This window comes from Vanessa cardui, chromosome Z (genome assembly GCF_905220365.1).
Source record: "Vanessa cardui chromosome Z, ilVanCard2.1, whole genome shotgun sequence".
NCBI lineage: Eukaryota > Metazoa > Arthropoda > Insecta > Lepidoptera > Nymphalidae > Vanessa > Vanessa cardui.
Window position 1 is genome coordinate 5031291 of NC_061154.1, and position 17073 is coordinate 5048363.

General features: G+C 33.5%; 1 protein-coding gene across 1 annotated transcript in view; it reads left to right on the top strand.

The window, feature by feature from the left end:
- Positions 1 to 17073, top strand: part of LOC124543328 (SCY1-like protein 2) — a 194895-nt gene that overhangs the window by 144926 nt on the left and 32896 nt on the right. The window contains exons 3-5 of the mRNA XM_047121518.1: positions 717 to 941; positions 8214 to 8381; positions 16492 to 16612. Of these exons, the coding sequence (XP_046977474.1) occupies positions 717 to 941; positions 8214 to 8381; positions 16492 to 16612 (514 nt within the window). The remainder of the gene's footprint in view (positions 1 to 716; positions 942 to 8213; positions 8382 to 16491; positions 16613 to 17073) is intronic.

The window sequence follows — 17073 nt, forward strand, 5'->3', positions numbered from 1 at the left end:
CATTGAATAAATTTTATTTATGCATCGCAAAACACCATAGTGTTGTTATTAAAGGGTTGTTATGGTGAATGAGCCAGCTACTACAGTTACATACCGTGGTTATTTCTTTGTTTACATCTCTCCAAATAATTATTCTAAAACACTCCTAATATAACCTGTAATAAAACCTAATATAATATATTTAAATTATTATTATACCATAATATCATTTACTAGACAATTAAGTATACTTTTACTATTAACATTTTCATCAAAGTTATGTAACACAAATATGAGGGAAAATTTTATCTTTCCGTCAAATATCGTCAATGGCAGTATTATCGTTTATGATTCGTTACGGTTAGCGTAAAATGCCGTACGTACGTACGTACGTTTTTAATACTTATGATAAAATTTATGTCCTGCGTTTTGTACTACTTACTAATTTACACGTTTATTTACTTTTTTTATTCAAAATATATTTAGCTCGTTTGTAAATTTTGTAATGTCACAATATAAAATTATTTGCTATTTTTATATACCTACAAAAAATCCCAGGTATAATAATTCGATTATTACCTTTAAAATTTTATATTTAACAAAAGTACTAAAAACGAATTATAAAAACTCAACACACACAAAATACCTAAATATACCAATAGTAAAGTAGTAATAATATAGTAAAAAAATTTCCTTTAAACATTAAAACCTTATTTATATAAAACCTTTTTTCACAGGAATGCTCGGTGTTCTTCTTCGACAAACGGATAGCGGACAAACTATACAAACCCAAAAGGAAAGAGAGCATGCTCGATCGGATAAAGGCTTGCGTTAACATGCTGGATAGAATGCGCCATCCGAGGATGCTACAAATCATTCATTCACTTGAAGAGGGACAGCATACTCTGGCGTTTGCATCCGAATCTGTATATGGAAGCCTCCACAACATTCTGGCTTGGCATGTAAGTATCGTATGAATTAAAAATAAACTACAATCTTGAAAATGACGAGTATATTTCATGATTTGTTTCATCTTTTTCCTTAGGTATGTTATCCTAAATTGTAATTGAATATTCCTGGAAAAAATATGATATCATTTGACTCTAAATAACATAAATTTGAGGAGAGCCTGTGTTATGGACACAGCCATGTGTTTTACGTGAGTAAGAGACGATAAGACATAAACTTAATGGATATTATTTTCTCTAAACGGATATTATATTATTATACATATATGCCTCATGATCTTTATTGTTTAGATGATGAATTTAACCCTATCCAAAGCAAGTCTATCTAATCACTATCAACCTGAGTCCTATTACAATGACTTTTACTCTCCGCTTTACATTACTTATGTATCTAGGCAATGAAAAGTCTAACATAGTCCAAATACGTTTTATCCGCCTGATCTTCTAATAGCACACGAGAACCCTGGATCCGTTAATTTCCCACTGCTGGGCGAAGGCCTTCTCTCCCACTAAGGAGATGGCTTGGAACATATTGCACCACGCTGTTCCTATGCGGGTTGGCGGTATGCACATGTGGCAGAATTTCGAGGAAATTAGGCACATGCAGGTTTCCTCATGATGTTTTCCTTTACCGCCGAGCACGAGATGAATTATGAACACAAATTAAGGACATATATATATATAGTGGTGGTCGCCTGGGTTTAAACCCGAAATCATCGGTTCAGTTGCACGCGTCCTAACCACTTGGCCATCTTAGCTCTCTCAATAGCCAATAGTTCAACTAGATCTTACGCGCACAGAAAACAATGTGGAATTTCCTTCCAGCGTCTTCATTTCCTGACCATTATAGTCCAGGTCCTTGAAAACACTGTATAAGCATCTTCTAGACAAACGTGTTCCATATTTGACTACCACGAGCTTACCATCAGCTATGATAAGGGTCAAGAAAACGTATGGCCGTATCAACCATACACGAACTAGATACACGATGATATAGCTTATTGAAGAGCGTTGGTCAACATTTGGTTATTTATTTTATATTTTCTTGAATATTTATAAAATATAACACTTCGAAATTCAAAACGAACACCGAAGCCTCTTCTAGTCAAAATTCAATGAAAACGTATGTATTGCAGCGAAAAGATCTCAGAATACTAGAGATTCCCTCTCCGTGTGCGACGCATCACATTCCTCACTCAACGTTATAAATTCTTTGATGCTGCGCTTATCGATTTGTGTACGTATTTAATTTTCCATGTAGATGATATACGATGTTATGAATCAAATTTAAAGACGTATTCACATGAAAAAAAATATAACTTGACTTTTGACTAATGGCCTTTCGGCATTCATATGATACATAAATATCAATTGTAACTTAAAAACTCTTAGTTATCAATAGGTCATATTGCGTCTTAATTTGTAAGTTGAGATACTGCTATAAAGGGACCACTGTTTGCATCGTTAATACTATAGTCACGTAATGATAATGGTACAGAATTCTTCGAAAGACTACCAACAATTAATGTTTTAATATAATTTCCTCTGCCAAACAAGCATTGCACCTGTTTCGGAGAATTTCCTTAGCATTTTTGAAGGTCACTCCTCTACGCCAGAACAGTAGGTACTAGTTTATGGAAACACTAGCACCACCGATCGCCGGCTAAAAGGGCCCGGCTTCGCACTGATGCAATTCTGATATTAATATATTACTATACTACAACATTTTTCTCGTTTCTTTCCTATATTGTCCGTGTATTATATACTGCCTGTTATAATAATCTATCTCTCGAATCACAGTTTCTATAAAAAAAAAACGAATCAAAATCCGTTACCTAATTTCAAACTTCTAAGCATACATAGGGATAGACGACGGTAAGAGACTTTTATACTATGTAATGATTATACGTTATAAAATTAATCGAATAATTCAAGTCTTGTTACAATCTTTTATACCCACTTTGTACGACATAAATTATTTATGAATAAATCAATTGCAATTAATTACTTGGAAATGCCCTATTGAGGTTTCGGTTATCCACTGCCGCCCTCTTCAGATTATCGGTCCTTTGATATATGTAATCAGCCTATTGTCCACTACAGTCTGCTAATTTTGCAAGCTATGTCGATAATCATTCTCCGGATAACCTCTTAAACTAAATACATGATAACACAGGGAATCTGTGATTATCAATTAAACGTATTCTACATTGTATGTATTTCGCTTTTTTCAACGCATCATATTAATACAATATCACAGCATCATAAGCATCAATTAACATTTATTATATATATATATATATATAATTAACTAATTAACTTATATATAAATAAAGTGAATTAAATAATTAAATAATTACTTAAGAGTTAATTAAATAAATATATTATTTAATTAACTCTTAAGTATGAGAATACACATATGTACATTTTTTTTTAAATTTAGTCAACGTGATGAAGTCTTCAAAGATATAGTAAATATTACTTTTTCGTATTTTCCTGATGCGCGATGACTTGAGTGCTCTAGTTTGTTGATCTCAAATCTCAAAATGAAATCAAAAATACAAATTACCGCAGATGAAGATCTCAAGACGACTCATAAAATTTTAAATGGCTTTGTTCATTATGTCAAATTTGGCAATTGAAATTTTACACCAGTCCTGTTGACCGAATGATCATCATGATTTGATATCATTTTAGGACACCTTAATTTAACAGCTTAATTTTTAAGACAACTGTAGCTCCGATAACAATTCAATATCATTGTAGATCAAAGATAGTTCACACCACAAAATGACGTATTACATACACACCTAAAAAGCATTAAAGTTCCAGTACATATAGCTTAAAGAAACGCGTGGAATACTACAATAAATAAAAATTTCAACTCTACAAAATAAACACAGCTAGAACATTCGGAATTGCAAATCAATACATCCGAGCCGAAAATAAGAATCAAAGACTCACAATTTCTTACAAGTCGGAACACGTTGTAAAAACTTCTATCAAACTTTAGCAAATCGTTATACTCTGCTTCTATTAGGCTCTGAAAATACATATATACAATATTAAAACACTAAAATACTTAATGACGAATGAACACAGTCAGTTTAGAGACAAATTACTAATAAATGAAGTACATAACAATTTTAAATTTCGAATACGGTGTTAGCCGGTAATAAAAAGAAAAAAAACCGCGTTCAAGAGTTCTTGTAAATTTGAAAACTGCTGTACTGACAGCGCGGAACGCTTTTGGAAAACAGATGAACAACTTATTCATCCTAATGTCATACGATTTCAGGTCCGAAATACAATGCAGCACGAGAGACTACTTTACTCAATTCAATACCACGAAATGGTACTGAATCGAGTAAATTCGGAAATGATTTGTATTACAAGAATTTATTGATCACTACAAAGTAAATGGAACAAGAGACGGACTAATCCCCAAAGGCATTATCTTCTCTCAGCCTTTAGGTCAAAAAGAAAAACATGATTAAAGTTATTAATATATGTATGTTTTATACTTTAATTCAAACAAAAAAACTTATTTTTAAATCGTTATTTAACAATTATTCGTACCTATTTACTACGTATTATTCAGAAACAAAGAAACAATTTTTACTCTGTGATGATCGTTCACATAATATGTCAATCAGTCTTTGAATAAGTAGCGTGTCAGAGAAATTAGATTACATAATATTTAGATTTGATGTCATCCAGTTCATTTAGTACAAACTAACTATACTCATATTGCAAAGACAATTTAAAAAATCATTTAAAAACTGACATACACATTGGAAACTAAAGATTCAACCTCCACCCTAACTTTTTATAACAAGATCAAAATAAAAGACTAATATATATCTTTAAATAGAAAAGCCCCGCTCGTCTCCCAACTATATTTTTATAAAAAAAACCCTCTATGGCATGAAACATACAACCTTTTTTCTTGGCAATCAATTTAGAAGTTCATTAATATGAAACGGTTACACAAGTATTAATTTTAATTACACTTAACTATTATATTGACAAATTGATTAACAGTAGTTATATCCATCTGCAATACAACCGACATCAATTTGTTGTATTAGTGAGCTTCAATTTCAAATATTACTAAGGCAATGGTATACTATACCAATAGCTAAGTAATAGGTATTCCATTGGCTTAAACCAATGGAATAACATAATACCGGACAAGAGCGGTTTGATAGCCTAAATCCCAATGCTCGTATCTCTAGAATGGTATACGAGTGTATTTCTTAGTCACAAAATCGTCGTCTAGTTGGCTGTAGCATTCAAGTGTGATTGAGACAGTGTTGCAAGCATCCATCGTGTCTCTTTGGGATTTATAATAGCTTTTAGATCTTATTGCTGACGGGAACACCCAGTACGACTCACTAACCACACATAAAATTTAATTAATATATAACCTTGAAACTTGACTACAAACAAAAAGGCATTTGTGTCATATTTATGTTATCACATTTACATACGAAGTGTTCACATTGGATTTAAATGTGTAAATAAATATTAAAAATAGCTTTTGTATCAATTATATAGCGGAATGATAACAAGAATGTGAGCAGCATTCCCCACAGAATCCCAATCACGATTCCCTAGGGGGGACATCAGTTGTCCTAACAACAATATGTACTGAATGCAATAAGAGTTGTTATCTGTTTTAGAAATTGCTCAAACAGTACCAAATACAAAGGGTACCAAATATAATTTAAAATTAAAAACTAAGTTTTTAATTATTGTAACCCATGTTATAAAATATTATTTTGTTCTAAACGCAAAAATATTCAATTGGTTAGCAAAGTATAAGCCATTAGTTAATAACGGTCAACATTAAAATGAGAGTGCACTTAGGGCGACTCCTTGCAATCAATCACTCTCTCGACGAGCTCCCTTGGGTGACACTGGCAACTTTAGCAACACACACGAACAACGGGGACCTTCGTACCAAGAGAACTATTAGGTACTTCTAAATGATTTCCGTTTTCAAAATATAAAATACTTAACATTTTTATGTCAACCTAATTACCGAATTAAAAATCAATAATCATATATATCTAGGTCGAAGCAATTTCTAAGGGTGTCAAAATAATTTGGCTAAGGCTTACTTCCGGCCGTTACCTGAACTTTTAAATTCTAAAAGATACATTTATTTTATTCCTAGTCTTTTTCTTTTCCTAGTGATTTTGATTAAACCACCGGCTAAAATAAAACGATTTATTTATCTTATATGGATTATAAATAAACATTATTCGCAATAATTGGGAATTAATTATTTAACAATTCCTCGAAATCTATTTATATAATAAAACATATATCGTACTTAACCGATATCTGTCTATCAGTAATAAGTTAAAATTAATTATAATCTGTTTTTCGAAAAATTGAGAAGTCGAGATAAAGACCCATTAGTCAAAAATGAAACCAATTTATATTTGAAATCCGGTCTGAGAATGAAAAGAACCGTTGTGTTGAGTGATCTTATATATAATCGGTCAAGAAAGGGAAGTGTGCCATTGAGTAAAAATTTTTGTTCGTCTTGACATCAAGAGGAAAACCCATTAAAATTCTTCCGTGAACTTAAGTATGATCACATCTTACTATTTATACAACTTTTGTTAATACACGAACATTGAAAAAGGGCGTATCACGATATTTTAAATATTTATGATAAAAATACGAAATTAAAACTTTCTCTTTTGTTTATACAAAAGCAAAAAAGTGCTAAAATAAGGCAGTCGTTTAGACGCGATAGAATATAGAATAGAGAAGAATTCCAAATTAAAACAAAGATTAAATTTGTAATTTTAAAATTAACAACACGTTATTTCGATCTTTTATTATTTTCGTATAACCTTTAGTATTATATTATTAAAATTGCCACTTCTAAAATTATATTTTTATAGAGTCCATAAAATTTCCAACATAAGTTTTACTTTTATTGATAAATCTTATTTAATAACACACTTAAAGTGCCTACGTGCAGATGGCCAGTTCTAAGCAAGAGTCAATTACGTTGAATACAGAAAAATAAGTTTAAGCGATTGGCAACTCCACCTGTCTGGAATACTGCCGCTGCACGACTTACGATTTATCGCCATCTTGTTTTACCTTGTGTAAAGAACATTTATACCGACATAAATAGACGTTTGCCCTACTTTGATCTTGATAACTACAAATTAAGTTTGGAAAACAATTATATTTCTAACCGTTAAAAAACAATGTAAAAAAACCGTAAAATATATTGTTTTAATCAAATCAAATCAAATAAATAGTTATAAGGAATATCTGGAAGGTAATGCGAGCTTCGAACCGATTTATTGATCTTAAACTATTTCAATATGTAGCAAATCATATGTACTAGTTTATAATATAACTCGCGACTACAATTACTGAGAATCTCCTTTAGTAGAACTGGACTCGTTTTAATTTTTCCAATAAAACTGTATTATCAGTTACACTAAGTACGAGATTATTCGATCTTAATCGTTGTGTTTTGAATTTTCATACGAGAATATACATTTTGTTTTATGATCGTACAAAATTTGATATTTGGCGTCTTTTTATTGTTCGTAATACTAAAATAGATCTTTTTTACTTAATGCATATGTATATATACACGGTACATATACCAATTTGTTATATATATAAATATTGAGCTGAGATGGCCCAGTGGTTAGAACGCGTGCATCTTAACCGATGATTGCGGGTTCAAACCCAGGCGAGCACCGCTGATTCATGTGCTTAATTTGTCTTTATAATTCATCTCGTGCTCAGCGGTGAAGGAAAACATCGTGAGGAAACCTGCATGTGACAAATATCATAGAAATTCTGCCACATGTGTATTCCACCAACCCGCATTGGAACAGCGTGGTGGAATATGTTCCAAACCTTCTCCTCAAAGGGAGAGGAGGCCTTTAGCCCAGCAGTGGGAATTTACAGGCTGTTACTTTACTTTACTTTTTTTTTACATATACCAAAATAACATTTTTTACAATTTTTGTCAGTCTGTCTGTCTGTCTGCTTGTTCCGGCTAATCTCTGGAACGGCTGGACCGATTTTGACGGGACTTTCATTGGTAGATAACTGATATAATAGAGAGTAACTTAGGCTACAATAATATTTTTTTTGTCACATTCAAACGCGTACAAGGTCGCGGGTAAATCTAGTGTATTTATATGTTACATAGTCAGATGAAAATTGACAAAGGTAAATACTTTTCTTTATGAGGAACTTTTTTTTCTACAGGAGTCATCCCCGATACCACCAGGTGGTCAGATGCCCGTGATGCCGCATCCCATATCCTTGGGGCCGCCGACAGCGCAAATGATGCCACCTCAGCCGCCATCTCAGCGTCCTCCGTTTGCGCGAGAATATCACTTTCTTGATATTGAACTTCGTTTTGGCATGCTTCAGGTAAATATTTATTCATATATAATTTATAAAATAATAAGTAAGGGGTAAAATAATAAATAATCCCAATAACTTGAACGAAAGGATCTTAAAATATGGTTAAATATAATTTTAAATTTAAATAATTTATTTATTATTACCGGGTATTGCAAAAATATTGTGATATTTATATGAGGTATATGGCATGTGCATTTACTAACACGCATTGGTGCAGTGGAATAGATTCCTTAGAAAGAGTACTTAAACCAACAGTAAAACAGTTCACAGTGTTATATTATTTATAATAACTTAGCTAAGTTGACATATAACTTTAAAAATAATTAAAACTAGATGTGGGCCTCAACTTGTGATAACTTACAACTATGTACTATCCTCCGATGCAAAAATCATATTTTTAGGTACCAGCTCCGTAATTATAGCGTCTGTGGTCACTGGTCATATCAGTAACACATGAGATCCTTTACAAATCTAACATCAGAAACAATACTACGAATAATAATATAGAATTTTGTCCAAAATAACGAAAATGCCACCGTTTTCAGTTTTTTTTACTTTCGTTTTCCTTATAATAAAAAAAGAAAACTAAATATTGAGACTTGTGACACACAGTGTTTATATAAGGGAATTTAAAATTTAAAGAAATATAAAAAACGATTTTATAATTTTCAATTGCAATCTCAAATAAAGTAGCCGTTAATTGGACAAATTGTCTTTAGTAATTCAATACTCTGTTATATTAATGATCATGAATGTAATCCGATTAAAATACCGTAACACGACGTAGGCCGATTACCGATATGTCGAACATTATCTGAAATTACATTCATGTCCGATTCGGCAACGGTTAAACAACCCACGTCAATTTCGTACCACTTGGGTAGCAAACCAAAATTCAAGGGCAACAAATTAGACTGATGCTAAAAGCTGGATTAATTAGATGAATTTACACTTGAATATTGGACTGATGGTTGTGGAATCAAAGGGAATCCACATCATTGATTTTTTTAATTAATTAAAGTAGTATTAATGATTCATATCGTATTTGATTTAAAAAAATTGAGTACGTAACACATCTTTACATTATGATAGTAAATCCGTCAGGTATTACAGCTATTACTGTGCAGCACGTTGGTGCAGTTAAGCTCTTTAATATGAACGAATGCCTTGCCTTTATTGTTTGTTCTTAATCCCGAGAGCAAAAAGATATAAGACAGCAACAACAGTAATATAAATGTATAATTACAATATGGCGCTTCGTCGTAGGTCCATTACCCACATAATTATATTTCATAGAAATTATCTTTGATTGGAAATTTTAATTAAGTGTTACAATCAATCGCTGATATTTTGATACGTATGGATGTTTGACAACGTAAATCATCGACTATAGGATAGGAGTCACACAATATTCTCGGACGAATTTGAGAAGCAAATTTACATGAGCAGCGGCTTCACACGAGTCGATTACACGGTTTATTGAAACATTTGAATCGTCTGAACAGACTGAAATTTTCATTCTTCATGAATTAACAAATATGCCATCTCGTAATATTTATTGAAAATCGGTTTTATTTTATTACTAGTAGTCGCCCGCGGCTTTGCTCGCGTATTATGGTGTTGGTTGTCATGTGTGAGCCAAAAAAGTAGCCTCTGTCCTTCCTCGGAGTTCCAAGTATGCTTCATAGCAAATTTCATGAAATTCGGTTCAGCGGTTTGGCCGTGAAAGAACAGACAGACAGACAGAGTTACTTTCACATCTATAATAACAATAAATAATAATAATAATATAGATTTATCTTACCGTGATGTCCTTTATACTTTGTTTAACGTGTAAGACGTCCTCGGGCACGGTGATAACGATTTACGCAAGACGGCTGCCAGGAGCTGGATGGGAATACCCCAAGAACAATCACAGTGGTATGCAATTGGAGGCCTTTGTCCAGCAGTAGACGAACATGGGCTGTTGATTGTTGTCCTCAACTTTATATAAGTTGATCAGTATTCGTTTAACAGAATATATATGAAGTCAGTTAAATCAACAACAACAGCCTGTAAATTCCCACTGCTGGGCTAAAGGCCACCTCTCCCTTTTGAGGAGAAGGTTTGGAACATATTTCACCACGCTGTTCCAATGCGGGTTGGTGGAATACACATCCACCGGGCGATCTCGACTCTCAGTTAAATCGCTTATATCTAATTTAGCATTTGTTCGACTAAAATCGACTTGTGTGAATGCACGTTTAAAGTCAATGTCAGCAGGCACGTGTTTGATTGATGTGTTTTGTTTTGGAAGCGAGGCTGTCAACGAAAAAATCAATAAATTAGATTCTTACTATCATGATTTATGTTGTTGATATACAAAAACTTGATATAAGATCAAGGTATTATTTATCAAGTCAGTATTCTCAGAATCCCGACAAACAATATTAGGTCAAACAAATAAATGAAACCCAATAATTTTTTAAGACTTGAAAATATCTAAATCAAATTAATCAAAGTAGTTTTTTTTATAGAAAATTACCGGAACTTAAATTAAAGAATATTACGAGATATTTAACGAATGTCGTGAAAAACTCTCGGATCATATTATGAATGCTTGCATTAGCGCAGCACGGACGAACAGATAGGATCTCATTGATTAAAGAATAGCGCGGGAAAATGCAATGCTCGCTCCAGGTCGTATAGACTTAGGTATGGTACGACACTTACGACACGACTACTTAGATGTAGCATCGGCAAAATTCTTAAAACCGATCACATCGGAATTGAGTACACTATCCCAAATTATCAATATTTATTTCTTATGTGAATATGATCTTTTCACAAACGTAATAACTTGTAATATCATATGACCTAATATATTCATCAATTTGATACGTCGATTTACATGCACTTGCTTTCTTGGGTTGAACTGACGCGAGAATCTATAGCGACGAATATCGAATGGCGCGATAGGGAGCTATTTCTATTGCTTATAAATCGGCAGTAGTCGGTTTTATTGAATTTGCCGATGCTGCATCTAAGTTGTGTCTTACTATTTCCATAAATATTTATATATCACTTATATTGATTATGTCATTGACTGTCAGTAACTAGACTCAAAAGTAGTGTAACTAAAAACTTGTCGATTGCTGAATAAATAACGTAAGCGAAATCGTGTTCCGTTTAAGTATTGTAAGATAATATAACAACGTAACCTATCATTTTATTTCAATTAAGCTTAGGGCCGGCGAGCATGTCGATATCCTTTCATGTTTTACTCATAGCCGATAATACGTATTGATCTTGTTCAGTTAATAAAAGTCCTCAGTCGCTGGAAGCCCCGCATGTCCTATTGAAGACGACCCTGAAATGGATGAGAACCGGGACAGCCTCGCGCTATGTTACTGACTAGGGAAGAATGAATTTTCAACCTAAGTGATGACGCACCACTAACTGGTATCCGCCAGCAAAATTTAACTGTTCGTACCTACTCGCAGTTAGGACAGATTGGAATATTTCATGTATTTGTCACGTGCTCTATGGAATCCGTATGCACGACGCACCTTCGCTCAGGGCGTTCTCTGAGCGAGAACATGCATCGGGACGTTTAAGTGATCAGTTCTTTGCCGAGCCAGGGAATACGCACAACAGTATGGACCGTGGATGTGATGAAAACAAACCCCGCAGCCTCTACTCTAACCGAAAATGGCCATTGTAGTGTTTTAGTGATTTAAACAAACATATACCGGTATAGTACCTCCCTTAATGTATACCTTTTTTATGCTATTGGTCGGCGACAAGAATATGGGTCACCTGATAGTGGTAATGGTCAGTACCACCCATAGAGAATTGCGCTGTAAGAGACATTAACCATTCCTTTCATCGCCAATGCGACACCAACCTTGGGAACTAAGATGTTATGTCCCTTGTGCCTGTACTTACACTGGCTCACTTACCCTTCAAACCCGAACACAACAATACCAAGTACTGTTGTTTGGCGGTGGAATGTCTGATGAGTGAGTGGTACCTACTGAGACGGGCTGGCGCAAAACCCTTCCACCAAGTAAAACCTCTTACGTGTTTAAGATAAAGCGCATTAAAATAAAAATATGGGTGGTTGACTTTTTCGTGAAGGGGCTGATGATTAAAAAACGTTACATCAGAAGCCTGGTTATTTCTTAAATGTTTATAAGAAATATTAACATCCTCCAAGAGAAAGACATGGCTACATAATACAGCCGATCTTTTCTTTTATATTTTTACAGAGCTCTCTTTACAACGCAATGGTACATCTTGGCAGACTACTTTTCTGCAGTGCTTCACAATTTCATTAATTGAATAATTCATGACTACGAAAGAGCAATACAGCAACACCTGTTAAAATTATAAAAAATACGTCGCATGCAGATGCATTTTTATGTCTGACACTTCATTTCGTCAAAATTTCGATATTTCCAGAATAATTTTGGTCGTTAGCGACTGAAAAAAGTTTATTTTTTTAATTAATTCAAAGATACTCTCAAGTTTGTTTCGATGCAGCGTTATCGTTTTAGCAAAAACGCTCTTTAAATCTATATTATGACACAATTATTAATATTAGTAATTCTTTTCACTTTTGAGAGAGTCGAGATGGCCCAGTGGTTAGAACGCGTGTATCTTACCGATGATTGCGGGTTCAAACCCAGGCAAGCACCGCTGTTTCATGTGCTTAATTTATCTTTATAATTCATCTCGTGCTCAGCGGTGAAGGAAAACATCGTGAGGAAACCTGCATGTGACAAAGTTCATGGAAATTCTGCCACATCTGCCACATCCACCAACGAGCATTGGAACAACGTGGTGGAATATGTTCCAAACGTTCTTCTCAAAGGGAGAGGAGGCCTTTAGCCCAGCAGTGGGAATTTACAGGCTGTTGTTGTTGTTGTTGTTGTTTTCACTTGAGCGAATAATATACAAAGCTTGATTTCTCTCGAAACTGAGGAATACGACGATATTGCTCATTTAGCAGCAGAAAATTAAGTCTTATTGCTAAATTTCAGTTCGATCTCCGCTTCGTATAGATTTGTTCGATATTGGTTTAATTGGATAGCGGGACGTTTAACTTAAACGTATATAAACGATTCGATTGGAATAACATTGAACAGGTTGAGATCGTAAAATATTATTACCACTTTTTATATACTATAAAGTAGAACATTTTATGAAAGAAAACTAAATTTGAAGAAAAACTGCGATAACATTTAAAATACGTCTATGATCTTAGATAAGTGTTATTTCAGTAGTTTGGGATGACGAAATAAAATTGTTTTACAACGATGCCCCAATCTCCCTATCTTTTGTTACAATCCCATGCAATCGTCCAATTCTTTTCTAATGACAGCTCAATCATTTTTAAAATAAGAAATAGTGTTACATGCCAGCATTAAATACTATATACCACATAAAATAATATTAATTACAGTTTTACAAATAATTGATCAATTAATTACAATAATAATTGTATTTAATAAAGTAAATTCAATGGCCCCTGCTATACTCATAATACTCATCAACAATGTGATACAATAATACAGAACCAAATGACAACACCGTATCGGAAGCTATCTATCTATATCGGATCTAGTATCTCTAAAATATGGTAGCGTCGTCATTCGATGAGATTGCTCGGTGCATTTTTTTATAACATTTCTATGGAGGTTTGTTTTGACATATGCTCCGATGCGGATTAATAAATTCACAGGTAATATATTTCCCCAGGTTGTGACAGGTTACGTTTCAGTGCCGAGTCATAACATATAAACGCATTAGGTACATGAAAATCTAGAGATTCTTGCTCGAGTTCAATCTTATATAACATGTGTATATATTATTATTTATGTACATATAAGATACAGTTATACAGGCTAAATTTACAAATACGTAGCTACGTACTAAAAAAAATATTTTCTTATTATTCTTTATATAAAACATTAACTGAGCTAAGCTTAAACTTTGATTTTTAACAACATATCTAGAATAACAGTTATAAAAACAGCAAACAAAAACATTTAACGCGTGCATTGTTCAAAGACTCTTTTGAATGTAAATTGAGCTATGATCATTTTTATTTTATCACAACGCTTCGATAATTTCATTTGATGGCGCGTAACAATACATTTAATTTTAAAGCTCTATAATAAAGCTGAAAGCCTTTACCTGGTAAAAAACTTAAACCTTTTAGAAACATGCGTTCTTACGAAACCCATTTACCAGATTTGAATTAACATCAATCAACGCTTCGAAAAAAAAATATTAGCTTCAACTACACGTTTTCGTTAGTGTCATTAACAGACTGTAAATTTTTCACTACAAGAGTCGAGATGCGTGCATCTTAACCGATGATTGCGGGTTCAAACCCAGGCAACCACCGCTTATTCATGTGCTTAATTTGTATATATAATTCATCTCGAGCTCAGCGGTGAAGGAAAACATCGTGAGGAAACAGCATGCAGGCATGTGACTAATTTCAACGAAATTCTATATTCACGGATTTGACAAGAGTGACGAAAAAGTCACCGTGACAAAAGTTACCAGCGCGCTAGTGCTAACTGTTGCATTTAGTAAACGTCAAAGCCTTCCAGTAGATGTTTATGTGTTAACCTCTCGATTCATTTTGCGGACAAAGTGACTCGTGAAATTAAAGAGCAGTAACGGGAATGATGTGAATTTTACTAAATTACAACGCAGCGGTACAAAATAGAAGCCAGCTCACAGTACTTACGTATTCACACTGATGTTAGAATATAACGCACATACTTTGCCATGCCACATTTCAAATTAAAAACTTGCATATCGATGTTTCGCTAACCGAAAGAAACGGCGTCCTTTTATGTGTCAAACCGTTATACGACTCCGTTCCATATGACTATGACTGTGGTCTGAACGTATCAGGTACGAAAAGAAACTCGACACATACAATGACCCTAGAATGTATCAACAGCGTACCACATCCACGAACAACGGTTTTCTAACTGTAGAATCCACGTATCGTATCCGTCTAATTTCCGGTCACTTACCAAAAAATAAAAGTTATTTACGGAAGTGTACCAAACTCGTCCTGTATATCAGACTCGTCACTTACCATAGTAGAGGAACCTAAGAGAAGATTTTGAGATTTACGCAACGCACACATAACATCATTTCTTGCTTCCTTCACCATTTATTAGTACTTTAAATAAAGATTAGAATAGTAAATATCGATCGTTAGAAATACTCGAGCGCGTCAGATTTAGCTAAAGTTTAGGTAAGACGATTGAAGCGCTAGCTCGTTACGCTCGGAGGCACATTGGGGTACCTAAAGCATCAATATCTGACACGTTTACTAGATTTACATGTAAATATTATGCTATGCTTATAGTAGACGCTTCCCGCTATGAAAGGGGAAACATATAATTTGGTTATAATTCAAAGTCCAATCAGTTCACGACACTCGAGTAACACTCCACCGCATCATGTACTCTCAAACTACAATGCACAAAGCCTATAAGTATCAATAAAATATCCTCACCGACAATTGAATCTACGTGTATGTTACGTGACGATGCTGATCGGTGACAGAAAGGTCCAGTGGACATTATTCATACGTCTAATAATAAAAAAATGTCATACACCTTCCTAGCACGGTCGTGGTATGTGACAGACAACCGACAATAGATACAATATCATATCGAAACAAAAAATATAATTACATTTCAAAATTATTTACTAAAGTTCTACTAGTTACAGGTAGTCTCACCATGCACTATCATATTACACAATGTAATTATTGAAGTTATAAATTAAACATAAACAATAATTAAAAATAGGAAGAATAATATTTTTGTTAACTATTATATAATTATATAATAAATAATACTTTATAAAACCAACAAGATAAACCATAAAATTGGAATGGAGCACAATTAAATTATTTATTTTTCGATGTCGTAATATAGATCTAAATATTTTACTTGAATTATTTAATTGAGTTAGAATTATATCTAATAAGAAATATTCTAAGACGCATTTTTGATTCGACGTGCGCGCGTCGATGTGTGTTCGTTTACAGTACGACAAAGTCACATCCACAATCACATTTTTATTTTGCTTTTAGATCATCGAAGCGCTACATTTCATGCACTACAGCATTAGGCAAATTCACCGCAACATTTGCCCGCAAATAATCATCGTTACCAAGCGAGGGACTTGGAAGCTCTTTGGGCTCGAATTTGTCGGTAAGTTTACTATACATCATTGCATGACTTTAATATTTAATGAAAAACTCACTTGTATCTGTTTAATTATGCTTTAGATATAAGTACTGGTGGTCATTCATATATTTATGTATTTAATTTAACTATATAATAACGTTGTAATGTTCGTTTCAAAAGTTAAAATAAAGATTAAGTATATTCTTTATATAAAGACCTACAAATGCGACCGCTTGCTATATTGGCAAATATGTTAACAGCATTTCGGAGTTGAATAACAATTTCTGTGTAAAAAAATTATCAGCTCTAATGTCATCAGTGGGGGGAGTATGCGGGGAATATTAACTAATAGCAATTGATATTATGTGCCGATAACTTGTGTTAATTGGAAACTTATTCCAAGCTCTTCTTTCTATCTTATCAATGATATAATCTTGTAATGAGTAAATATTCTTGCCTGTGATATGTACAGCAATTGAAGTAAA